At 46.2% G+C, this 27,691-nt stretch overlaps 1 protein-coding gene across 2 annotated transcripts in view; it reads left to right on the top strand.

Annotated features, from left to right (window-relative positions):
* The first annotated feature begins 576 nt into the window (after positions 1-576).
* Positions 577-27,691, top strand: part of ntng2b (netrin g2b) — a 57,282-nt gene continuing 30,167 nt past the window's right edge. The window contains exons 1-4 of one of the 2 annotated variants that reach the window (XM_049021401.1): positions 577-922; positions 4,850-4,918; positions 6,121-6,900; positions 13,272-13,915. In XM_049021401.1, the coding sequence (XP_048877358.1) occupies positions 6,688-6,900; positions 13,272-13,915 (857 nt within the window). In that variant the 5' untranslated portion in view covers positions 577-922; positions 4,850-4,918; positions 6,121-6,687. Of the gene's footprint in view, positions 923-4,849; positions 4,931-6,120; positions 6,901-13,271; positions 13,916-27,691 lie in introns of both variants that reach the window. The other variant, XM_049021402.1, reaches the window with a different exon arrangement.

The raw sequence follows: 27,691 nt of genomic DNA, 5'->3' as shown, positions 1-27,691 counted from the left end.
TTATATCTTTCTAAAATACACACGAATTAAACTGCGAAAATCAGACTTTAAATTCGCAGGTCGTATAGTTTATACCCACTGCAAAATACATAATAACAGTCCTGCAATGTACTTTTTGAAAACCATGTCCGGAAAATTAATAAAGGTAGGCTATACATATGTAGGCTACAAAAGTCCTTAACATATATGTCTTACGAGATATGGCCGCTGTCATACTGGACACTGCAGGCATGTGCTACAAGACAAAAGATACTTGAAATATATGGAAATGTCTCCTTACACACGAAGTTCAAAAATTAATTCCATCTCTACACGCCAGGGCGTGTTAATTTGATACAAATCCAGATGCATTAAGCAAAACCAATTCTCTTATGTAAATCCAAAGGATGACCTATTGAAAACTGATAGAAATGTCTGTTAAAGAATGTGCGCAGATTTAAAGCTGAAACTCTGCGCCGCTAAAGCGCTTATCGGCCTGGACACCGTCTTTGGGAGGGGGGGTGGGGGTCGGGTATTTCCTCCGGTCTTTACTGTGGTTCCTCTCCAGCTGCTCCTTTAAGTAGCGCATCCCGGTCGGCTTGTGGGATGGTTCGGTTTCAAGCTGGAGGAAGGAAGTTGCGCAACCCGGATCAGGCATAGAGATAAAAGCTGAGATTGTGATTGAGAGAGATGGAAAAAGAGATTTAACGACAGTATTAACTTGGAGAGAGCGAATGGGAGAGAGAGCGGACCAAAGGGAGAGAGAGAAAGAGAGAGAGAGCGAGAGAGAGATAGAGGGATGGGAGGAGGGAGAGAAGAGGGGAGCGACGGGAGGAAGAATTTCCATGAAGCTTTTTCTATCTGCCCTTGAGCTTCCAGGGCAAACGCGACCTAGGAAAGTGGGCTGTGACAAGTAGGAGATGACAAGAGTCTTCGACAAAAAGTAAACCTTTCCACTTATGATGGTCTTTAACACTAGATTTACCGAGTTTTTATTCTCTGCTGAGAGTCCCAAGGTGTTTGTCACCCCTGCTGTGATTTTCGCAGGTCTTCAGCCCCATCCTCCTCCTGCTTTTGTTGTGCAAACACACCCATTACCTGTGAGGCCTGGCGCATTTGCATTTTTTACTCAGAGTAGCTCAAATCCAAGGCAGGCTAAACCTCTGTGTGTGACATGGAAACCTTCACAAAAGTCTGCCATATCTATACCAAATATCCCACACGCTGACTGACCTGCAAATATGAAAGACGCACATTCACAAAATATATGGAAACACAAGTCTGTGTTATTTATAAAACAAATTGAGTGAAAATAGAATGAAAAGTTGCTAATAGAATGAAATGAATAAAATGAAAACATGCTAACACTTCAGTCTCCAATGCATGTTTGTATATAAATGTCATAAGCTGAGTGAAGTCATGGTCCATGGTTTTTGACATGCTCATACACATACAGAATAAAAATGTCATTTCATTTTCATTGGCCATCACTGAATTATAACACCAAAAGTGAATTTTGTTTTTGTGTGATCTCTCCAGCTTTGCATGTTTGGCTGTTCATGTAAAAATTGATGTATCCGTGCCTCAGTTCCAGGTTCATCTCTTCGTCATCTTTCTGCCTTTTGTCTCAGTGGTTACTGTCCCACACAGTCTGTCTATCTTTCAAAGTCTGTGTTTGCAGCGTTTGAAAACCCAGTGACCATCATCCCTGTATTTGGCAATGGAGTTCCTTGGCTAGAAGAATCGGAAACAATCTTCTTTTTCCTTTCCACCCTGTAGATGCTTTGTACAGAACGTAGGCATTCACCGCCACCAAGTCCAGCATGTTGTAAAACACAGCTACTGGCCACTTGCTTGTTGCTGCTCGTACTGAATACATGCGCGCCATTCTAAACACTGACGTGGAGAATTCCTCTCCCTGTGCAGTGTCCTTTGCCAATGGAGGAAGTTCACGGCAAACGTTATTCACCATGCCCAGTAAAGTGAAGCAGTCTGTGTGACAGTGACAGTGAGGTGAAGAAATTGTCCATTGTGACATTTCTCCCGTCATCCAGAAATGACTCCATCAGACTCATGACCACGTTCTCTGCCAGCCTTCACCAAGAACTGTGCTGAAAGTTTCACTCCAGGAGAACACATGAACATAGATGTACAGCTGTTCTCGACCAAGGTTCATTGTCCATGCAGTATATTTACATTTACATTTACAGGATTTGGCAGACGCCCTTAGCCAGAGCGACTTACATAAGTGCTTTGAGACTCTGCAATGAATTTCCGATGCTAGCTCAATAAGGACCCCAGCTACGAATACTATCTCTGAGAACGCCATTGAGTAGTGCAGAATTTTTATTTTATTTTATTTTTTTAAAACACACACCAGAAAAAGAGTCGAGTAAGAATATAGAAGTTCTACGTCAGGTATTTCTGAAAAAGAAAAGTTTTGAGTCGTCGCTTGAAGACATTCAAGGATTCAGCTGTTCGGACATCTAGGGGGAGTTCATTCCATCAATTAGGTGCCAGGACAGAGAAGAGCCGAGATGCGTGTCTTCCTTGTGCCTTGAGGGGAGGTGGGACCAGTCGAGCAGTGCTGGAGGATCGGAGAGATCGTGGTGCAGAGCGGGGTGTGATGAGGTCCTTTAGGTAGGATGGTGCCAGAGAATTTTTGGCTTTGTATGCGAGCATCAGTGTTTTGAATCTGATGCGTGCAGCTACAGGAAGCCAGTGGAGGGAGCGCAGCAAAGGAGTGGTGTGGGAGAACTTGGGAAGGATGAAAACAAGACGAGCAGCTGCATTCTGAATCAGTTGGAGGGGACGGATGGCGCTCAGTGGTAAACCCGCTAGAAGCGAGTTGCAGTAGTCAAGGCGTGAGATGACGAGGGACTGGACGAGTATCTGGGTAGCCTGGGTGGAAAGAAATGGACGTATCCTCCTGATGTTAAAGAGGAGAAACCGACAAGAGCGAGAAAGACTGGTGATATGTGAGGAAAATGACAACCGATCATCTATGGTAACTCCAAGGTTTCTAGCAGAAACCGAAGGACGGATCAGGGAGTTGTCAAAGGAGATCGCAAGGTCCTGGAGGGGGGATGAGTCAGCTGGGATGTAAAGCAACTCAGTTTTACTAGTTTTGAGTTTTAGCTGGTGAGTGGTCATCCAAGATGAGATGTCTGCCAAGCATGTAGAGATCTTAGTGGAGACATGAGTGTCTGAGGGAGGGAAGGAGAGGATGAGTTGAGTGTCATCGGCATAGCAGTGGTAGGAGAAGCCATGTGAGGATATAACTTCGCCAAGAGATTTAGTGTAGAGGGAGAATAGGAGAGGGCCAAGAACCGAGCCCTGAGGGACACCGGTGGAAAGACAACGTGGAGTAGATGTGGATCCATTCCATGTCACTTGGTATATCGCATCCAAGCCGGACAAATTTGGGATCAAGTTCTGGATGGCCACGGATTTGGAGACCAAATACGTCTGCAACGTGTCCCCTAACTTGGGAAAGGACCCCAGTCACCAGAAAAGGGAGAGGCTGGCAGAGAACATGGTCATGAGTCTGATGGAGCCATTTCTGGATGACGGGAGAAATGTCACAACGGACAATTTCTTCACCTCACTGGCACTGTCACACAGACTGCTTCAGCGCAAAACAACACTACTGAGCACAGGGAATAAAGTTTGGTATGAACTTCCTCCAATTTCAAAGGACACTGCACAGCAAGAGGAATTCTCCGCGTCAGTGCTTAGAAGTGGCAGTGTCTCCTTGACAATTTATGCACCTAAAAAAACAAGATTGTGTGTGTTCTGAGTTCCTTGGACCAAGATGTGGCGATCTGTGAAGGCAGAAAGAGGAAACCCAACACGATAACAGACTATAACCACATGAAGGTATGTGAATGTGTGTATAATTTTACATCAGTGCTACAATGTTTTCTGATATGTACTATACAGGCCTATATAGAAAGAAGGTAGAAAAAAAGCAAATACACTCATGACTCTCTCTCTCTCTGCTGTTATAGTGTGGTGTAAATGTGTTGGACCAAATGGCGCGCATGTATTCCGTAAGAGCAGCAACATGCAGGTGGCCAGTAGCTGTATTTTACAACATGCTGGACCTGGTGGTGGTAAATTCCTACGTTCTGTACAAGGCATGTACAGGGTGGGAAGGCAAAAGAAGATTATTTTTGAGTCATCTAGCCAAGGAACTCCATTGCCAATTTATGCCACAAAAGGCTATGGGGACAGAGGAAGGCTGCTGCTGTGCCAGGACTTGTATGGACAACTCAGTGTCAGGTACAGGAGAACTGCAACAGAAACCGCAGCAGGTTTACCTGTGCAAAGTGTTACAAATTCACTTGCGAACTCACTTGCGAGGTCTGCAAACACTGCAAAGTTTGAAACACTCAATTTTTTTTATAAATAAAACAGACTTGTGCTTCCATATATTTTGTGAATGTGTGTCTTTCATATTTGCAGGTCAGTCAGCATGTGGGATATTTGGTATAGATATGGCAGACTTTTGTGAAGGTTTCCATGTCACACACAGAGGTTTAGCCTGCCTTGGATTTTAGCTGCTCTGAGTAAAAAAATGCAAATGTGCCAGGCCTCACAGGTAATGGGTGTGTTTGCACAACAAAAGCAGGAGGACAATGGCCCAAGAAACTCTCAGCAAGGATGCCAGTAGGTGTTAGGCCCAGGGAATTTACGCAAATTTGCGTAGATTTGGCAGTTCTAGTGTTAACATTGGAATTTGCTTTCATGTGCATCACTCTTTTATCTAGGACACCGTGCCGTACCTCCATTTTCGGCGATAATAAAAAGTACCGAACAGAAGCGTAAATCCATGCAGAGGAGTTGAGTTGGTTTCTGTTTCATGCAGCTGGGACGCGGACTGGAAGCGCCGCGCATATGATGGAATACAAGGCGGCTGCATGGCGGCAAACACTCGGTGAGTATTCAGGTGAGCGCAGAAACTGATCTCTGCAAAATGAATTTGTGCAGGAGAAATACGCCGTAGCGAATAACGAGAGAAGTAAAGTTCCGTTTTCTCACAGCTGGATGTACAGTACGGATATACCGGCCTGCCGTTTTTAAGATTTGCTTATAAGTTATGCACGTTTTAGCTTTAAAATGTCCAATGTACCGGTGCAATATATTAAGAGATCGCAGAGCGCTAAATTTCCCACGTGGCACCATCATAATGCTCCTGTCATCTCTTCAGCACTTTCGTAATGAATATAAAGTAATGTCCATCGGCGCTGTGGCAATTGCTCCGCAACACCCCCCAAGAGTTTAACAAGCCAGGAAGTCGGTGCCCACATATCCTGCGCACTACGGCCACTGGCAGCTTACTATTCTAATCATATTAAGGCGTCGGATCGGGCTTAATGCTCCCGTTAAGAAGAATGATGCTTATGTTTTTCCGGGAAGTTCTTCACATTCATAAGAATCGCTGCAATTTTAACACTTCTCCTATCATGATGCATGACGTACTGTACAGTTGTTTAGAAACAGAGAAGCAATTACAATTCAAAATCTGTTGTACCCGACATAACATCATACCGGGAAGCGACTCCTGAATGTTATTAATGCTGAGAAAATTGCTTGCGTATCCCCTAAAAACATAAAACACTTAAGTGCTCCTAACTGTGTATTATGCAACATAACAGTCGCTCCCCTCACACAACATGAGAATGGACGATTGGATGGATGAATAATTATGTGGTGACAAAGTAATAGAAATTACATGTTATGCATTATATATGGGAATATATTAATATTTTATTTAATAGCCATACCGGTGTCTTGATCTACATAAATATAGATTAAAGTAAATAAAAGTTTGCAAACAACGCTGAGCCTCCTTACTCCGAATGCACGCGCAGTGCTGATCCACACGCGCAAATTTGCTTTGAACAGTTGATTAAATTTCGTTAATATGGTCTGTCATACCGTGTTGTGGCGTGTTAAATTTATATGCACTTCTTACTTGCAAAGCAAACATTATTAGATGTAAAACAAGGCAAAACCGATAGCCGAAACCACTTTGAGAGTATTCTTCTGTCAGCTATGCTATATTTAAATGATTAGACATTACTTTTTCTGGGCTGAAAAGTCACTGACAATGCCTTTTTTTCTTTCTTTTGTCAGCATGCAAGAAAATGACAGAAGTAAACAAATGAAGTGAACGGACGCGGCTTATCTGTGGGTCAGCTCGAAAATGTAACTGTCCTGCCAACTGCTACCAGAAACGTTTATTCGCCCAGTCGGGAAGCAAACGTGAAATATTTACACCTGTCGACTTTCAGACTCCACCTAATACGGCACTGACACAGTAATGGATTCGGGATGTCTGTGCAGCGGAGTTCAGTGTCAGATTGAAATAATTCTCCTATCATCTGTGTGATCAAAGCGCCGAAGACCTCTCTGTAACTCTTAAAAAATTCATGAAAATATATAGTATATACAGTAAAAATATAAGCATACCTGTAGGTTTTTTTACATCCCAATTATTTAGGCCTACTCCAATTTCTTTGTAGTTTACACATCTTTAAACCCCTCCAAATTATTCCCCTATCTGAGATAAGGCAAATCTTTTCCTGCGGAAATAACCGGACTTCCCAGCATGTGTACCTGCCTGCTTTCACGCTGACCGACCCCGCGCACAGCTTCCCGGATTCTCGGTGTCCGACTGCGTTGTGGCTCCAGTCACTGGCCATGCTCCGACAGGTCCTATTTTTCCTGCGGTTTATTGCATTGACTCTGGGCCAGTACGACATATGCAAGTCCCTGGTGAGCACGGACGACGGCCCAATATGGGAGTTTTACGCCTGCCAGCCCAAGCCGATGTCCATGAGGGAATACATGCAAATCAAGGTGGAACCGCCGGGCATTACTTGCGGAAACCCACCTGAAAGATTCTGCACGCTGGTAAGTATGGTTTCAGGGAATTTCTGACGGTTTGCAATGTTTTCTATTAATTGTCGCAATTGTTCATCATCATTGTACGTTGTGGCAATGTATTAGTTTTTTGTGAATTCTTGAAAATAAGAAAAGAAATACAATGTGTGTAATTTAATGCAATGAAAGTCTCACAATAAAGGATGGGAGATGTGGCGTTTAAGGACTGATCGGATGCAGGGCTGAGCTGAAGCCTGGCGCAGGGAATTACGCCAGTGGCCGAATCACGTGGCTTATTTTTAATCGTACACAAGCATGAGCTGTTTTAACGAGGGCAACTGCCTTTCTTTTCGCTTTATTATATGTTCGTTGAGCTGAAGACTGCGGTTTCCGCAGAAGTTACGTGAAATTGTGAAAGTTGAAACAAAACACAACCGTGGTTATAAAAACAGGCGTGAAGCTGTTTATGACGTATTCATGAATTAAAGACTCTTCAACATAACCTTGGCACTTAGCTGATGAGTTTCCATTACCCTTAAACCGTAAATTGTATTTTCCCAGCAAACAGGCCTAGATGTTCAAAGGATGGATGGATGTTGCCCAGAAGGGGAGGTATGAACTTGCGATGGTTATTAAGAGTCAATGCTGGGATCCTAGGCAATGAGTTAATTGTATGATAACTGACTTTCTTCCATGCTGAGATAACGAGCTCTGCCACCTGGTTTCATTACCTTTATTTAAGGTTTAATAATGAACTTGGGGGCATTGTGTTTACAGCGGATGATGGGATAGACTCTGACATCACACAGCATTGTGATGGAGGCAGACAGAAGGCCTGCCAGAATAGGGATTTACTCTGGATGTGTTTAACTGTTCACCAAGCGTAGATAATTACACAGTGGGGAAAGCCTTCATGTTGCGTAGAAGCACTTTGTTAAGCCGCACCAGAAACAATAGGTGCAGCAGATAGAACAGCACAGTGTTTCAAGACTTGGCCTTGTGTGATCGAAAGTTCGCTGGGTCTATTCTCTCTATTTCTAGGGTAGATTTAATACGAGGAGCTTCAGATCAAATATTCAGCTATGTTACATATAGCGGGTAAACTCATCACCAACATAAGTCAGTTCAGATAAAAGCAAATGAATTATTTAGAAAGAATCGGGCTTTCGTCTCCATTTTAGCTCAGGTAAATTCAAAGGGTGCTTTATTGTTCGTTTATTATAAAAAGGAAAGAAAATGCTGATATTTGTGAAAAGGCTTGTGTACGAAAAATACAGCAAATGTTAAACTGACTCCTGGCCTCCTTATAGCTTGGCCTGGAAAGTTCTACAAGTATTCGCACGACACTAGTGACAGCGTTTGCACGTTAATGTTTTTAAGTGAAGTTGGAATGGTTGGAAACAGCATGCAGCAGTCTGGCCATGTGCAGATGGGATCCTAAAAGGGGGGGTGGGGTGGGACCATTTAAGCTGCTGATGAAGAGTGAACCATCAGGCAAACGTTTGGACAGCCCTGGCTCAGACACACTAATCCCTCTACACGCGTGTCTTAATTAGTACCTCCCGCTGGTTCGCACCTTTGTGCGGGTTTGTACATAAGAATACTTTCAATAACACCCTTACTGCAATTAAAATTGCTATTCATTATTATGATTTCAATGCAGCATTTTAAAAAGCGTATCACCCTCCCCATTTTTTGAGCTAACATTAAGTTTATTACCATGGTTCATTTCTAGATTGAGGTCTTTTTCCCCGACAGGGCCCCTGTCCTGTATTATAGCTGCCCTTTTTGTGGGAGAAACACTCCATGCCTCATCAATGATTCAGAGCCAGGCTGAGCTCCTCTTTGCCCACTCGGGGGAAAGGGTGGCATTTTTATATTTTATTATTTCGTTTCCCGTGCCGCACTTTCTGTTTTTCCGCGGACGGTTTCCTCCGCTGCCGCAGTCGTGAGACCGGCGAGCGACAGCTAACGACGGGGGAGGGGAGGGAAGATCACAGCTTTGCTAAGCAAAAAACAAGTGAGAGAGAGAGAAAGAGATAAAACGGAGCGCCTGGATGCGAGCGCCTGCATGCGAGCTCGGCGCAAGCACGGGACGACGGCCGATGGGCCGCCGTTTGCACCTCCATCAGTCGGCTGGTGAGAACGGGGAAGGACCCTCCCCGTGAGCGTCTCGTGACGAGGGGGTGTGTGAGGACCGCTCCGTGCTCCACTGTGGAGCTGGCCGTGTGAAAAAGGCAAAAAAAAAAAAAAAATGGGTAAAAAAACAGCCTGTGCTATAAATAGCCGGGAGAGTAACGGCGCAGTGGAAGACTGGCACATCTGAGGGGAAGAGCAGCTGGTAAATTATCTGTGGGTTTCGTTTGTAGGCTATCTGCTAGTTAAGTACACCAAGCCCACTCACAAATGGTCTTCGGGACTCAGAAATGAGAGCTAATATTTTCCCGTCCTTAAATCAGGGATTTTCAATTGACACACTGCATATAAGTTTTCTAGTTATTTGTAATTTGCTGGCACCAGTTGACAGATGAACTGGTCAGTTGATTTAGGTACTTAAACACTCTAGTGCAGTGAAAGCTGACTCACACTGTGCTCTGGATGGGAATCGAGGTGTTCTTCCCTTTTTCGTGGTTGGTGACATCACGGAACATTAGTGATGTATAAAATGTTGGCCATGAGATTTGAGTGTACTCTTTCCTACCCCTGTGCCCATCCTCCCTTTTTTGTGCCTTGCATGGTTTTGCCCATAGTCATTAATCACCATCTGTGTTTTTACGGATAGCTGCTCCTGGGAGAAGCTTCACACGCTCGCCGTCACTCTGTCTGTATCCTGTATCACGGCCCCCTCCTCGAAAGTGCCACCCTGCCATGTCACAGTGATGCACCTTGCTGGCCTGAATCAATTCATGTACTAATAACAAAAATCAACAAAATTAATGTGAATCCTCACATTTTAATATTTTAAACATCAATACACTGACAATAAATTGAAAATCTAAGTAACTTTTTAATTATAATAGAATAAATTTCACAGATAACACTCCATTTTAAATTAGGTCATTCTTAAAGCCCCCCAGGTTCCCTCCCATCTTGTATTATCGTATTGCATGCCTAATGCCATTTGTATGTGGTACCGTTTTTATGCGTAACTGTATTCCTGGAGTCTTCATTCATAAGCAGGCTTATCTATTGTGTTGAAATAGGTCTGTTGATTTAGTCACAGACGGCACTTCAGGCCTTGGCTCGCTGAGCCAATCAGACGCTCCACCTCCCGGTGTCCCGCCCACCACCACCCCCCACTCATTTGCTCCCCAGCGAAGCCGGGATGCTGTTTCACGCTGAATTTGTTCGGCATCAGCTGCTGTGTCACCGGGTCTCCCCAAGGGGGGGCTTCCTTCACTGTAATTAACAGAGCAGGGGCCACAGCGGGAGCTGGCTCACTAGGGCAACGCGGGCACGAACCCCCCCAGGCTCCGGGACAGGACGCTCGCTCCCAGTGCCCTGCCCCACTATGGTGCTCTCTCTTTCCTGCTCTTTCAGGTCTGCACATGCTGACGCCCTTCACAGGGAATTATAACTGTCTGGTATAAAGAGGCAGCAGAACCTGTAACATGCTTTAAGTCTGGGGCACCACTAGAGATTTTGGGACCCATGAAAGTATATCGTTTTGGGGCCCCAACCAATCAAATTATGTTCCAAATTTTCTGGGCCCCTGTCGCTAAGAGGCCCTTGATACCCCCCCCCCCCACCTTTACAGTACCTCTGCTTTAAGCTATCACACACTCCCTACCTTTGTGAAGCCCGGTACTCGTACTGATGCTGTATACGTGATCATTTGTTGGTTCCTGGCAGAAATCTTTACATCACCCCCCATTGACTTGAACTTGAGATGAAAGAATTCACTGACAAAAAAAGTACGACAGCGCTACTCCGGCCAGGTGCAGGCTGATTTTGTGACACTGGTTTTGCTGGTGCTAGGCGAGCCCCCCCCCCCCCATTTCCTCTCTGACTGCTTCTCACACAAAGTGGACAGTATCAGTTTCTCCGTCCAGCCTGGCTGCTCTGGGCTTGACGTCGTTGAGGCTGGGAGTCCATTACGGGGGCCTCTCTGCCTGCCCCCCTTGCTGCCCCCCCCCCCCTCCTCTCCCCTGCAGTGATCCCGGACTGCCCTCTCGTCTGTCCACTCCACAGAAGCCGGCACATGAGCCTCCCTCGTGTTTCCAAATAACTCTCGCTTCAGAATGAGAGCTTCAATTAAGATGTGACTGGACACTGGTCCACTGTTCTGTTGCTGTAGCACTTGTGCTGGTACTGTGCCCACAAAGAGCTCTCAGACAGGCTCTGTCCGCCCCCCCTACCCAGGAGAGTGGCCATCCAGTCCATTTATGTTCTCGTGATCACTGGACAGCCATGAAAGTACACAGTAAGGCTATTGCCTTTTTAAGACAGCGGCCATGTCAGAGGACGTGTTTCATGCTACGAAATGCTAATTGAGCATGCGTCAAAAGGGCCAGGGGAGAAGATCTGTGCCTTAAGATTCAGCGAGTCCACGCCGGGAACCGTGACAGCAAGGATGTGATGGAAAAAAAGGGAATGTGTGGGAATGATAATTTAAGCACTGCTTGTGAATGGTGCGGGCGAGTGACTAAGCAAATGCATTAGACACGGGGTCAATTTGCTGAACGTACGGTTAATTATGCTGTTTATACTTTTATGCTGTTATGGACCATTAGAGCTTTGAGGATACGGCTATAAAGACTCTCATAGCGCTGTACTAAAACCCGCCTGCTCACCCCCCCTCCCCCTACATAAAGGAATTAAACATGGTGTCTGGGTTACAGGCCGCCTGGTAACCAAAAACGGCAGCGCTAAGTCATAATGGATGCAATAATGCACTCTGGGTAATGCAGCGCGACAGTAGCCTGAGCGCTCGAGCCAGGGCGTCCTCACCGTGTCCGGAGGGTCGGGGGGTCCTCACCCTGTCCGGAGGGTCCTCACCCTGTCCAGGGGCGTCCTCACTCTGTCCGGGGGGGTTCCTCACCCTGTGAGCTCGGTTCGGGGGGTCCTCACTGTGTCCGGGGGTGTTCTCGCCCTGTTTGGGGCGTCCCCACCCTGTCCGGGGGGTCCTCACCCTGTTCGCTTGGGCCGGCACGTCCTCACCCTGTCCAGGGGGTCCTCACCCTGTCCGGGGGATCCTCACCCTGTCTGGGGCCTCCTACGCTGACGATGGCTGGTCACCTAACAGCATAGCATCACACTTGGTTTGGACCATACATGCGGGTCTGATATGGAGAAACACAAAAAAGCAGCGTCTGTGATGAATGCTGGTGTTACATATGTTTTAGAAAGGTAGCATTTTGCCGACAATATTTGCTATAGTCACAGAAGTATAAGTATTTCCAAGTTACTTGGAGCAAATCGGGGATGTTCTGCCAGCTGTTTGGGTCGGCTTGGCGCTGTGTGTTGTTTAGCAGTGTCTGCATGCGGCCCGGAGTTCTTTGTACAGTGGAGACGCAACGAGCCGCGGGTAGGATGGGAATCTCTACCCAGCAGCCCCGGCTGTGACGGGACTCCAGCACAGATAAATGCCGAATGGGCTTTGGTGTCCCGGATCCGGCTGGCGCAGCGTCGAGCCCCGGGAGCTCGCATGCTACGTACCGCTACGGAATTTGGGCCGAGTGAGGGGGGGTGGCGGGTCCAGCTGGCCCCGTGGTGCACACCGAGGGGAGGACTGCAGCATTCTGGGAAGTCACACTAAGGGTTCACGATGGTGCGATGGCGGGCCAGGCATCGGTGAGTAATGCCCCAGTGTCACTGAAGGGGGGGGGGCGTGGATTTTTTAACCCAAAGCTGCAAAGTTTACAGGCGAAAGGTGGGTAGAGATAGGTAGGTCAGGGAGTCTGCTGCAGTTTTTTTTTTTTACTAGACTATGCAGAATCTCCTCCCCCCACCCCGCAGCAGTAAATGGGCAGGATCAGTCTACAAATGTCTTGCCCTTCTTTTAGGAGACATATGGCAACTTATTTTTACGCTTTCATTAATGAAAGCTGCCCTTTTTGAAGCGTGTGAGGCGGACTGACTACGCTTGGCGTTGCGCGTGCCGTGAGGGGCATCCTGCGCAGAGCACTGGCAGGGGATTATCCGTGCTGGCTGCATCTTGGCTGGGGTTCAGTGCCGTAATGCTGGTCAGATGTGCTGGTGCCTGGTGGCTGAATTGGAGCGAGTCACCACTAACAGTACAGGGTTGAGTCAAGGGAAGGGTATGGGGTAGAGCGTGGGTTCACGTCCCAGGTAGCATATATAAATTGTAACCCATCCCAGGACTGTAAATCGATTTGGATAAAAGCATCAGATAAATGAGTCAGTGTTATCTGCTGTGTCTCCCACCTTGGCATCCGCAGGAGAATCCATACCTGTGCAGCGATGAATGCGACGCTTCGAACCCGGATCTGGCACATCCGCCGCAACTAATGCATGACCGCGAGCCCATCGGCCTGATCACCTACTGGCAGACAATCACATGGAGCCGGTACCCCGAACCTCTGCTGGCTAACATCTCACTGTCCTGGAACAAGAGCCTGGAGCTGACGGACGACGTGCAGATCACGTTTGAGTACGGCCGGCCCACCGTCATGGTGCTGGAGAAGTCCATGGACAATGGGCGCACGTGGCACCCCTACCAGTATTACGCCGACGACTGCCTGGACGCCTTCGGTATGCCGCCCAAGCGGGTGCAGGACCTGTCGGCAGCCAACGTGACGCGGGTCATCTGCACGGAGCAGTACTCGCGCTGGGTGGGCTCCAAGAACGACAAGAACGTGCTGTTCGAGGTGCGAACGCGCTTCGGCATCTTCGCTGGGCCACGTCTGCTCAACATGGACAACCTGTACACGCGCATGGAGAGCATGAAAGGCCTTCGCGATTTCTTCACCTTCACCAGCCTGCGACTGCGCCTCCTGCGACCATCACTGGGCGGCACCTACGTGCAGAGGGAGAACCTCCATAAGTACTTCTACGCCATCTCCAACATCGAGGTTCCTGCCAGGTAGGAGAGCTCCCCGGTGCATGAAATTGAGCAGAGGGGCACGTGAGGGAGGGGGTCAAAGGTCGGCATTGCCGTCAGAATGTGGAATGGCCAGGGGGTGTCGGAGGGGCATGGAGACCCTACCAGGTTCGGGGGCAGCCTTGGCACGGACCCCAGATTCTCCAGCTATGCCGCTGGGAACAGCAACCACAGTATCTGTCCTTAAACTGGAGGGAAAATACAAAAAAAATATATATATATATAACAGGGATTATCACCTAGTTTTATTTGAGAAACATCTTACCAACTGCTAAACCATGACATGTAAGACCTATGAAAGAATATACTTCGAAGGCAAAAAAAATGAAAGCGAGCAGTGAGGGCAGTGCGTGGGTCAGTGGGTTAGGCCTCTGTGCCTGGGACTGCAAGGTCGTAGGTTCAGATCATCAGCCAAAAGTGTGATATCGCTTTTGGGCCCTTGAGCAAGGCCCTTGCTCCAAGGATACTGGCTGACCTCGCACTCTAAATTATATGTTGCTTTGGATGAAAATGACAGTGCTATGCCAGTGCTATGCCAGTGCGGACGACAACATCTGGACATAACTGTGAGAAATCTGTACATAAGTAAAGGGAATAACGTCGTTTCGGCGTGTTTCTGAAAGATTGTTTGTGTGTAGATGCCTTTGTAAATATTCAAAAACATGTTTTAATGGCACTGCACCATTACAGAGACAGAAAATGGGAAAGGTATTTGAGAGCAGTTGTGATACAACAGCACGGTATATAAAAACTACCTCATTCATACTGTTTAACATTTACTGATTATTTTTGGATCAGTCGATGCAACTCTAAACGGCAGCATCTTTTTCCGGCTCTGCTTATCTTGAGCTGACCTTGAGTGTAAAAATCTCTCAGCTGAGCTGAAGTAAGCACTGTCTCATTCTGCATTTTGGAAAGATACACCTGAATTTTAAAAGACTTTGCTGCCAAATTTACATTTGCCACTGAGGGATGAGGGGGCCATTTCTATTAGGTGTTTAGCATGAGGTCTTTGACTCCTAGGGGTGATTATTTTGGTCGGCGGCACACCGGCATTTAACCAGTACCCCACTTGTCTTTGACCTCTGTGGAGGTGCTGGAATGGCGGGTGTTTACGGTAAGGGGATGTTAATTGATGTCATCGGAGAGGCCGGGCCGCATTTGATGTAGCCTTTAGCTCCCGCTGACTCTGCAAAACACAGAGAGCCAGCCCTGCTTCCCTTCTGTTTCTCAATAAGTGTCCTGTAAGTATCGATCAGAAGAGCACTGGAGACGTCTCCGGCAAACACTGCGGAGCGAGGGTGGAGGCAGACTCCGCCCCCCGGCCCTGTGCGGCACGCGGCGCTGATCCGGCGCTGAGATGAAGGAGCTTTTTTTTTTTTTTTTTCTTGCTGATGTCTCATGAACTTCCTTCTCTCGGCTCTGGAGTGCGCCCAGACAGATATGAACTGCAATACGATGAATGAGGTTACCCCCGCCCCCCCCCCCGCCATATGATCCTGTAATCCATACTTATTCTTGGATGCAGAGGAGAAAATAGGTTTCTTGGGGGGGGGGGAGGAGGATGGACCTGTTTACGAAGGAGATGACAGATGTTTATTGGTTTATAGTAATTTGAATATATATATGGTTATAGATGTATAGATATTCATCTATATATTGGGCTGGGTACTTTATTTAGTCTTTTAAATAGCGAAATGTCACAGGAAGGCCTGAACAATGAAAATGGGAGGTGGTCTCTGCTGTCCCTCTGAAAGTACCGCGCTAAATGAATCCCCACCGAAGCAGCTGTGCCCATCACTATGGTAATATGATCTGGCCTCCTAATTGATGGCCTGCCGTACTTCCTCAATGAGCCATTTCCCCCTGCCTTTAACAGCCATAATAACCTGTAATTGAACTTAATGAAGTATAGAAACAAGGGAAAGGGCTTCCTTAACTGAGTGGGATGTAATTCTCCCTCATTGACAGCAATCTGAGAGAGGTTTTTAATTTCCTTATTTACAAAGTTGATTTGTTGATGGCGCCGCCATTCAATTATTGGCCCCGCGATGTTTGCTTTGTGGCGCTTTGCGGCCTGTGCCAGACTATTACTTGATTGTGTGTTTTTGCTCACCAGAGGGTGTCCAAACCTTTCAGCCATGCGGCCAGTTTTAGATCAGAGCAGCGGACGGAGGACAGTGATGTCAGATGTGCCTCTGTCAGAGCCTGAAGCACTGGGCAGACATGACGGAGCAGTGCCGTTTGCGGAAGCTAGAAGCGGAGCCTTCAGATGCAGCTTGCGTGTGTGAGTCAGCCTGACTGAGTGCCAGGGGTGAGCTGAGCACGGCAAACGCAGAGCGCGGCCGTTTGAAGAGCAGACGTGTGCCTTGCCATGACCTAATGGGGGACGTAGGAGGACCCGCGATTGGGAAAGTCGCTGAAAATTACAGCAAGGCCTGAATCAGGTGCTTCGTGTGGTTAACGGTAGGTTGGACCACATTCATCACATGTATCCGTGGAAAATGTTTTGGCATAAATGTAAGACTCCGATGACAGTATGACTATGACATTTTTATATGAAGAGGTTCCTTCTCAGGAAGCCAGTGTGGTCCCTGTGGACAAAGGCGAGCTGAAATGCAGGAGAGGAGCTCTGCTGTAAGTCAGCGGGTATAAATAGAAGAGGTATGTGTGAGGCATCAGTATAATAATGTTGAGACTAAGAGCATTTATAACAGTCCTTAGTAAGCAGCAGCACTGAGAAAGATGTACGGGACCAAAAATAGAGCTCTGCGGGACTCCTGGATTCTCCTGGACGAGTTTTGGAAGGAGCTATTTTTCGCAGATAGCAGAGAGAGCCAGCCCAGAGTGAGGTCGCTGACATGCAGACCCGCATGGGAAGCATGCAGGTTCTGATGTTGCATGGAGTGTTCTCACGGACGTCCTCCATTCCTGTTTAACGTGATAGAATGTCCTTTAACGGTAAAAGCCACTCTGGGACAGGAGTGTCAGGGAAACTCCAGACGGCAGGTGGACGTCAGGGAGAGCAGGATCTATCAGACTGCTGTCCCCCCCCGCTTGTGATACCTCCTCAATCCGCTTGCCGGTATCTGGGGGCTGCGTCATCAAAATACTGGTCCAGGAAACAGCTGGCACAGGTGGCCAAGGGTCAGATGTTCCACAAATACTGCTGTTTTATCAATAAATACAGAACCCGATAGCCTGCGGAGGAGTGAAGGTGAAAGCAAATGGGGTAAATTTAACTCCGTCGATATGCTGAATTCGCTCGCCGACCTCGGTCTCACGTCGACGAGCTATTAGAGGTCAGATGGAGCAGAACCGAGTGTGAACATGTGCAATGGAGCTGCTTTCTGTACTATCAGCGCATCCAGGATATGATCTCGCTTCCTCTCCCGAGCAGCGATGCCTGCATGCCTGGGAAGGTCCTGCTGGAGGCAGATACCTGAGATAGCGCTGCCCTTTTGTCCCTAATTGGGAGTAAACATGAGACAGAGAGGCAGGCTAGATAAACAGCTACCCAACTCCTTCTCTCTCTCTTTCTGTCTCTCTCTCTCTCTCTCTCTCTCTCTCTCTCTCTCTCTCTGACTGTGCAGGTTGCTGATACAAATGGAAATATAGAGGACATTAATGTTTGGGGGGGCTCATTATTCGCGTAAATCCAGATATTCAGATTTGGCTACAGTATATTCCATTCCCTCTGTTCACCGTTTGGTGCCTTTTATTAGGAAGCGTATTAGTGAGCCCCTCTTAACTGAGACTTACCTTCTCATCATGACACTTCACAATGGCATCTAACGACTCTTTAAAATAATTGTTGAAAAGCAGTTTGCCAAACACTTTGAAACAGATTCCCACCCCCCCCCCCCCACCCCCGCATAGGCACTGCTAGGTCGTAATGGGGGGCAGTTCATTCTGGCTGCTATTGCATTCTGCCTGAAGTATCCTACTGAATATTAAGATATGTTGTTGATTTTATTCTTTACACTTTGGATTTGACACATTTTGCTAATAAATTGCACCTTTTGATTTGATTAATTCTCTGTATTATAATGCTTTTGTAACAGGGTTACCCTGTTAGATTGTATTATATTACACTAAATCACAATCCGTTGTACAATATTAATATTTAACTCTTGAGTGTTTGCTGAAAACCTGCCTGTATTGCCTGAGACTATGTAGCAATTGGCTTCTGCTTCGGATTTCCTGCGGGCTATCAGCACTATGGATGTATGTGTATCGGCCCATGATTTATAGCCGCGGATATTTTTCATAATCAGGACCCTGTGACCGACGTCCTCCAGCTGACGGAAGTATCCTGACTGCCCTCCATTTACCAGCGGCCCCATCAGTCTGCCACTTCTTAGACGGAGAAATAGTTCTGCGTAATGAAATAAAATAAATGGCCAAAGCCTGGCAGAGAGGCTAAGTGGATTAGCCGTAGATTGAGAGCCGTCTGAGGCAAACGTTGATGGCAAGAGGTGCTGCATTCGTCTCCTTTAATCCATAGCAAAGGGTCATACTGAGCATTAACCCATAGCAATTAAATTTCTCTCATGATCTCATGGACTCCGCTTTTGCAGGCAGCATGGTTATGCTTTCTCATGCTAAACCTGAAGCCCTGGGCCAAAGAGGGCAGTTTGGTTTAATCTGATGTTTGAAAGGGTTTCGTAGAAGTATGAGAAACGGTCTATGGGATAATGAGTGATTAGAGTTGGGTTACATACACTGAGATGCTGTGACAGTGACAGGATGAGGAAGCAGAAGATGAAGAGGGAGGAGCATAATGTGCATATTTTTGGAATTGGTAATCCAGTGGAAGAATGACCAGTGGAAGTAATCCAGTGGAAGAATGACCAGTGGAAGTAATCCAGTGGAAGAACTAAGGTTCAGATCCAAAATTAGTCACCCACATCTGTAACAGATGCTGTTGCAGTGATCTTTATTTGATGAAGTTGAAAATTTTGTTAACATTTTTTTTTAAAGTGTAGAAGGAAGGAAGCCTTGCATAGCGTTTGCAGATATTTTTGAAAGCATTGAAAATTTGGTATCTGAGGTGCACCTGACTGTGTATGAGGCACCATAAACGTACATCACACAGTGAATTTGTGCTTAGGCGCGATTGGGATGTATGAGGAAAGCAAAATCTCCCAGTTCCCGCAGTGTTTCTCCTTAATGACTTGTTCTTCACCCTGAGGAGCGACAGCGAAGGGCTGTCCGTGAGTTATCCCCTCCGCCTCTAGGCTTTGTCAGGTCCCCCTTGGCGAGGTCTGAGCGATTACAGAAGTGCTTCTTTTTTGTTCGTCTTTCGTTACCTTGATAGTTGTTGCTCTGTGACTTTGGTCACTGCCAAGTGCCTTTTGAGTTATCGAGTTTCGTCGTGTTGACCTTGTCAAGGGTAGAGGGACGGCATGAGCAAGGAATCAGCAGCGTCGCTCTTGCGATATGAAAGGAGAGCGTCGATTCGGCACTGTTTTGACAGAGTGCACCCTGCCGCAGTTGAGTTTACCATCGCTGTTTGTGTGAAGGTCATTAAAATAACAAACTGAAGAGAAATACTTAACCTGAATTGTGTTTAAAAGGGAAAATCAGCAAGAGTTTCAATTAAAATACCATGAATCAAATTCATGGCACTTTAGTATGTAACTTATTTCTATAATAACACAAATATTTTATTTACTTTATTTGAGTGATCAGCATTAACCTGACAGCTTATTACAGCATATTATTCTAATTGAATTTTAGGTGTTTTTTTGCATTTAATAATCGCGAATAGCTGCATGAAGGCCTTTTTTCATGTACTGCACTCAAGCGCAAAGCACTTCCCGAAGTTAAAAAGCCCAGTCATGGCTCACATGACTGTAGCGAGTCCATTTTCATCTCTGCGATCTCTCGGGTGACACAGGTGGCGCTGGCAGTGGTGGTGAGCAAGTTAAAGAGCTACTCTTGCGAATTCCTCTGGGGGCTTTTGTGAGTCCGTCCCTTAAAAGCCTTTCTCTGCGAATTGTGCTTTTCCCTGACACCGGCTTGAGAAACAGTCGCGCCTTGGACAGAAGTTCCTCTAGTGACCTGTTCCTCACCCGGGTGCCGAATATAATGCCCGTTTTCAGAATAAGCTCCGTCTCCAGGGAGTCACGGCCTTTTCGTCCCACGGGGCGGATCTTAAATGGCTGCCTTCATTTATAAAGGAATAGGCGCTCTAATTATTTATGAGGTTTTGAAAATTTGCCGAGACACGCAAAAGTAAAGTGGCTGTAGGTGCACAGGTCTGCAGTGGCAGTTTTAAGAGCACTGGAGCACTGGATGCAGCTTGTTTTATAATCACTGTCTGTTCCCCTCGTCTGACGTTAAAGCTGAATTATGCATTTGTCTCGGGCTATTTGTTTCCTTCAATGAATCGCCCTTATTTCATAAATAACCCAATTAAGTGTATCAGTGATTATATAAAGTGTATACATAAGTACATATTGTATTGTATTGTATTGTACTGTGCTACCAAAGAAAACTGTTAAGAATAATATGTATGCTGGAGTAAACTCGTGGTTTTACATCTCAGAGTGTTAGTGTCACCCCAGTATTTGAAGTATCCATGAAGATTAACCCTCAAAGATCATCCACTATACGCTGTGTTTCTTCACTTTACCATTAATATACCATGTATGGTTAATCAATAACTCAACATGTTGACGAGTTAAGTGAGCTGGTGATGAAATTTAACAAATACATGTAATGGCTGGGGTGCCCCTTAGGACAGGTCTGGGAACCAAAGCGATATTCATCTAGCCATCCAATGAGATGTAACTTCTTGGAGAAAATATATAGTCATTTTAGATGCACGTAGAATCTTTTGACATGTCCCTTGATATCTTTTGACATGCTGGTTGGCAAGTGGGAGTTTCAGCTTAAGTGGGGTTGGGCATGTTTGTCCTTGAAAGGTCAGTTTTGTCTGCACTCCAGTTAATTAGCATAATACCGTTAAAGAGTTAGCTCACATGTGCTAGCTTTTACGCTAAATCCCATAGCCTATTCTCACAGCCTCCATGATGTGCTGCCTGTTTTCTGGAGCCAACAGTTGGTCCCAAACAACAGGCAGCACATCACACAGGCGGTGAGAATAGCACGTTTATAACAGCGTCGCACCGGCTGGGATCTGTGGCGGAATTCGTGTGGAATCTTACCTTCTCTTTTGCTGAAAGTGTGCTATCGCTTTATGTAACCACTTAAAATGTGCCTATTTTTACAGCTTCTCTCGGTTTCTCAGCACGACCACACGCGGGTTTGTAGTAACGACCACCTGAGGGGCTGGTGACACGCATGCCAGGCGGGTAAGGAGAACTGCGACAGCACATGAGACACCGAGATGGTACGGATCATCAACCCAAATAAAGTCATTGCACACCTTCATACACCCGACAGTTTCAGAAGAATCCCTCCCAATGCAAAATAAACTCACAGACGAGTTAACAGATGGTTCGGGTTTGTATTTGGATTTTTATTTTTGTTTTTCTGGTTTGAAATTCCCGATTAAAACGAATAAGCGTTCCCCTTCAGGCAAGTTCATCCCCAAGAGGTGAGTAAGGGGAATAACCCAAGGCCTTCTGGAGATGTGCTTTAACGCTTCTGCCGTCAATCAACCAGCTCACGGCTTACAAAGTTACTGTGTCGATAGAGGGCATAAAGCGCATCACTGCAAACCTGACTGAGTTAATCCAAAAACCGGACACCTGACTAATTTTTCATGTATCTCTTGTTGGAAGAAAATTCCAAGTTTCAAATGTCTACATCATAAACCTTGACATACTGTGCGACATGAGACTCTGTGAGCTTTTTTTTTAGGCTAAAGACATTGATTTTTATAAATACCATGAATTATTCCACTTTCAGGAATCAATATAAGCTAAAACAGTTCTGTTGTAACATGAATCCATTGGTTTTTAAAGCTGGCGCCTTGATCTAAAAATATTTTGTACATCCCATGGTCCAAATACATGTGATGTATCCCAATTGCCTCACATCATTGTGTTTTACCTTGGTCATGTAAATTCCCTCCAAATAAATGCAACTTAGGTGAAGTGGTGTCTCTAAATAGTCCTTAGTGTAAGCTCTGTGATGTGTAAGCTCGGTGATGGGTGTGCTCTGTGATGTGTAAGCTCGGTGATGGGTGTGCTCTGTGATGGATGTGCTCTGTGATGTGTGAGCTCGGTCATGGGTGTGCTCTGTGATGTGTAAGCTCGGTGATGGGTGTGCTCTGTGATGTGTAAGCTCTGTAATGTGTAAGCTCTGTGATGGGTGTGCTCTGTGATGTGTAAGCTCTGTAATGGGTGTGCTCTGTGATGTGTAAGCTCGGTGATGGGTGTGCTCTGTGATGTGTAAGCTCTGTGATGGGTGTGCTCTGTAATGTGTAAGCTCTGTGATGGATGTGCTCTGTGATGTGTAAGCTCTGTGATGGATGTGCTCGGTCATGGGTGTGCTCTGTGATGTGTAAGCTCGGTGATGGGTGTGCTCTGTGATGTGTAAGCTCTGTAATGTGTAAGCTCTGTGATGGGTGTGCTCTGTGATGTGTAAGCTCTGTAATGGGTGTGCTCTGTGATGTGTAAGCTCTGTGATGGGTGTGCTCTGTAATGTGTAAGCTCTGTGATGGGTGTGCTCTGTGATGTGTAAGCTCTGTGATGGGTGTGCTCTGTAATGTGTAAGCTCTGTGATGGGTGTGCTCTGTGATGTGTAAGCTCTATGATGGATGTGCTCTGTGATGTGTAAGCTCTGTGATGTGTTTGCTCTGTGATGGACCAGCATCCCACTCCTGATGTAACCTTTGTCCTCTGCTTCTGGGAATCTGCTCCTGGTTCCCTACACTGCTGCATTTGGTAAGCACAAGCACAAGTTTTGGGTGGATAGATGTTTCAGATGTTGATGTTTTCTCCAGGTATGGTGACCTATGTAAAGATCCAGGATAGAAAAACAATGCACAACTTAGATTTGATACCTCGGGGTATAAATGAATATTCTTGGCCCGAATAATGTTAATTTAAATTTAATGTTATTGCACTTCTAGGCTGTGAAAAGGGGGCTCTGCAGGAAGAACATCCTGTAGAAATGTAATGTGGTTCTTCACTCCAATCTGCACTCTTCTTCTGAGGTTCAATGCGGCTTCCTGGGGTTTTGGGACACAAATAATAAACTTGTTACAAACCCTTGTTATGTGACTCAGTCAGTAGTAAAAAAGTTTTTGTCTTTATTTCCATATGAGATTAGAATATCATTAGTTGGTGCTGGAAGGGTTCTTTCTCTTTAAACCTGTACTTGTCTTTCAGGAGCAGACGGCTTTTAAGCTGCCCTGCACAATGAAGCAGAGTGATGTGATATTACGTCCTTTCTGGCTGAGAGCTAAAACGTTTGGTTCATTCCTGTGGGTATAAGCTGCGAGTCAAAAGCATCCCATCTCAGCATTCTTGGTTATTGCTGTTCCTCTATAGTCCAGGCCCTTAATTCAAAAGGAAAAGTCCATAATGGGTCCTACAATTGTCCGACTCGGTGAGATCAAGAGAAGAATCTTAAAGGAGCAGCATCATGGTTCCTTGTGTGTTTATCACTGGAATTCTGGGAAAATGACTCTTAGATGGTACAGGGATTCTGATAAAATATTGTTGAGAAAACCATGACCTGCAATACTGGTGCATTGTGTTTTTAAGCTGCCAGTCATTTTTTTGGAAAGACATCAATGCGCCTTTTTCACAAGCACACACCTATGAGTGTAAATATACATGTATTGTATGTGATACATATTTTCAGTTTTTCGTGATTCCTCACATTTGCATGTTCTGTTTGTATCTGGAAAAATATGAAATTGATTGGTTGACCTGCTGGTAACTCTTTTACAACATAATCTGGCCCACAGAGGTGGCATGATGGCACAGTGGTGTGAACTGTTGCCTCACATGTCTGGGACGTGGGTTTGACTCTCTGCCATGACTCCATGTGTGTGGAATTTGCATGTTCTCCCCATGATGTTATGGGGCTTCCCCCCTGCAGTTGAAAAACATGCTGAGGTTAATCGGCGTTGCCAAATTGCCTGTGTGTATGAGTGTGGATGTCCTGTGGTGGGTCAGTGCCTCAGCCTGGATTGTTCCCTGCCTTGTGCCCTGTGGTGGGTCGGGGCCTCAGCCTGGATTGTTCCCTGCCTTGTGCCCTGTGGTGGGTCGGTGCCTCAGCCTGGATTGTTCCCTGCCTTGTGCCCTGTGGTGGGTCAGTGGTGGATGGAAACTGCTTTACTACCATGAAAAGTTTGGGAACCCCTAAGCTACTTGCTGAACAGCCAACTGTAGGCCTATTTGAGTACCATGCTTCCTGTATGACTATTCTTTAGCAGAAACATTGCACCTGTAATCTTAATTTAGTCGTGTTCTTTTGCTCTCTCTAGCTAAACAATATTATCCAGTCTGCTTGCCTGTTCTCTACCTGGTTGGTCACAGTGATAGCACTCCAGCAGCGAATACTCTGTCAGGGCACCTTAAGCCATTCCCAATCTGTGTCGTCCGTATGCGCTACCTCTCGTCTTCCCTCTGTGTCTCCCTGCCATCTGTTGTGGATTCGAGGAAGACTCGATCCCCTGGAGAGGTACCCGGTCTCCTAATTGCTCTTACCGGGAATCTCTCTCCTTGAGGTCTTCAGCTGTCTTTGCTACGCTGTTATAGGTCAGAGTCCTGGATATTTTCCATCTGGAGGGTGCTGACATGTAGGAACAGGCTCCATCGTTTTAAACTTTGTATTGGTTCCTAGCCCCATTCATTACTGAAACACCTTAGTCATAGTCAAGGTATAAGTGTACTATTCTCGGTACAGATCTTCTTTGGGGGTGAATTTGTTATATTGTTTATAGAATAGAGGTACATTATTGATCCCTGTGGGGAAATCGTTTTCTGGCCTACAGTATTCCATCCTGTTCTCTACGAGACACAGAAACATTTACAGGTGAAAGTAAGCTTGGCCCTGGGATTTAAACCGCTGACCTACCGATTACAGACAGACAGCCGAAGCCACAAGCCACCCATCAAATGCTAAGGCAAACGTCGGCATTGGATCGTGGGTTAGCTTTGAACTGTTGGGTTAGGATTATCCTCTCTAAGCAACAGTGTCTCTGGTCAAGGTCTGTTAGGTTTCAAGAGAGTCACAGAGGGAATCTCCGTATCGCTACGTTTGCTAAGGACTCTGTTTTCCAACATCTTGCGCTAAAATCACGTAATTTAAATTTCAAAAGATAAAAGATGTTTTATTTTTTGAATGAGAGAGATCACCATCTTTGATGCATTTTTCTGTGTTCTGCTGCCTTTTGCACCTTAGCCTTCCCCGCAAGCTGCTGCAGCCCCCCCCCCCCCCCCCCCCCCCCGCAGATTCACTTTAATCCGCTATTATATTCCTTTCCACAACACACTCTGTTTATTCACCATTTTACTGCATCCCAGTTTCAGGTTATTCTTCAGTTTTGCTGGTAGCTTTTTTTAAACTTCGACGCCATTTTTATGCAAAATTAAGATTAATAGCGACACTAAAATTCAACACTGCACCATTGTGCAAGTTTATAAATTTACTAAATTTACTACAGACTGTCCTGTAAACTATGGCAGGATAATGAGCATATTTTCTCTCTCTCCCTGGCCGTGAGGAACGCGGGACGTGACTAGTGATGCACACACCTCCTCAGGCTTCTTCTGCATAATTATATTTAATTTGCTCACCGGCCAGGATTAGCTAAGATTCTCCTTTAGTCCAATTGGAAATGGAAAGAAACAGTGTATTTGGGGTCCCGGCATGTGTCAGATGTACGCAGTGACAATCGCACCCACGAAAGCGAGATGGTCGCAGTGCGGGAGCCTGACGGTGCCGGTGTAGGTGCTGAGCCCTTCATCAGTATGTAAACCCAGGGTCCCTGGTGGTTTTCGATGTTTTACTCTTTGTAAAATGAGGGCATCAGCATATGGTCAAGTTCTCCGCTCTCTTGTAACAATTAGTGAAGTACAAGTCATCGTGTCGTCCATTTTTTTTCCGCCATAGCCTGGCTACTCGGAAGTATTTTTAGAGGTATCTGCATTCATCCAGGGGAGAACAAATATTTATGTATGACATGCGGCTCAGATCACTTCCCGATTCAACCGCCAGTCACATCTAGATTTGATCCCTCATAATCTATAAACAGGGACGTGCGCATGATCTCACTGTTACCTTCGGTGACTGCCACACCCCTTCCACATCTGACAAGCTTTCGTTTGAACCACTGGCAGACAGGTACGAGCGTTTAGGATAAGCTCTCCTGTGCGCAGCAGAGGGGCACGCCGTTTGATCTTGAAGAATCAGAAGATTAAAAGGCACGGGAGATTTGTCGGTATGACCAGGAAGATTGTCTTGGACAAAAAGAAGGATGGTGTAGTGGAGTTTAGTACTTTGAGTAGCGTCGGGAATTAGTTTCAGAGAGGGGTGTGCTCGAATGGCTTCTAATTATTCCGGCATCTTCAAAGGTTACTTTGCGGGGCAGATTGTCTCGGAGGGGAAGCCTACATACCTGCAGATTCCCCCACATGCTCCCTTGAAAGGGACTTTCAAACTCCCCCCCCCCTCCCTCGGTGCCCACGCACCACAGGCATAGCCAGCTCGCCTCTGAAAATCCCTACACTCCCCCCCCGCCCCGCCTCTCCAGCCATCCGCACCGAGCACACCGAGGGGGGCTAGAGGTCGAGTTTTGCCACCGAGGGTGAGCATGGAAAACTGGCCATCGATGGATTGGATTGGTTAGGGAGACGGATGGAATGGCGGACAGAAGGATGGATGGGGGGGTCAGTACCCCCCCTACAGCCGGGTTAAAATGTTGCAGATGTCAGTGCTGGAAAGTGGAGAGGGCGGGGGGCTAGGGATGGCAGGAAGCTGCTGAGGTGCTTTTAGCGGAAGTTCAATCTCCATCCAGAGTGTACATCAGCTGAATCAGCTATTTCTCCACATCATATGATGGAGGGGGGGGGCGGGTCTTTGTGCTGAGTGGTTTGATGTACCGAATTCCTCCCATATTGTTCCACGTTCAAGGTCCACCACTGTTTTTGTTAAGGAAGCGCTGGCACATTTAATTTTGGAGGTGTTTTATGAAATTGTTGCTGGGGAGATTCACAGCACACATTTCCTAGAGGGAGGAGCAGTGGGGGCAGGACGGCCTGGATCCCGAGCAGATCTGCAGAGTCACTTGACAGGTGCAGCCGGGAAGACATGCAGTATGTGCTGAAGGGGAAACGGGCAGCTTTCACATTTTTTTGCGTGTCATCACAAAAAAATGTTTTGGTGTCACAACTTAATAATTTAAATACAAAGATCTGTTTATTGGGAGGAATTAATGAATTCAAATACAATATTGGTGGGTACACTACCACACAGGTCCTACAGTCCTGCTTCCAGGAAACCATATACTCTTATGAGATTTCGATGCGCATTTGCCAAGAAATCATATCCTCCTTTATAAAAACAGAAAAGTAGTTTGTGTATTTATTTTTTAAAAACAAATAATCATGAGCATATACAAGACAAACTACGGTATGCTGGGCTTCGTGGTTCGTGACCCTGAAAAGTCCCATCCGATGTGAATAATTTACGGAAGCTGAGGTTGTCAAGGTCATTGGTGACTTTTATCACAAAGAGGAATTTCAGTATGTTATCTTGCTCTTCTGGTTTGGAGGGGTCCCCTTTTAACCTGTAGACCTCAAACCCCACAAACTGGGCATAACTGGG

Source organism: Brienomyrus brachyistius, chromosome 7 (genome assembly GCF_023856365.1).
Source record: "Brienomyrus brachyistius isolate T26 chromosome 7, BBRACH_0.4, whole genome shotgun sequence".
Lineage (NCBI taxonomy): Eukaryota > Metazoa > Chordata > Actinopteri > Osteoglossiformes > Mormyridae > Brienomyrus > Brienomyrus brachyistius.
This window is presented reverse-complemented; position numbering and strand designations above follow the sequence as displayed.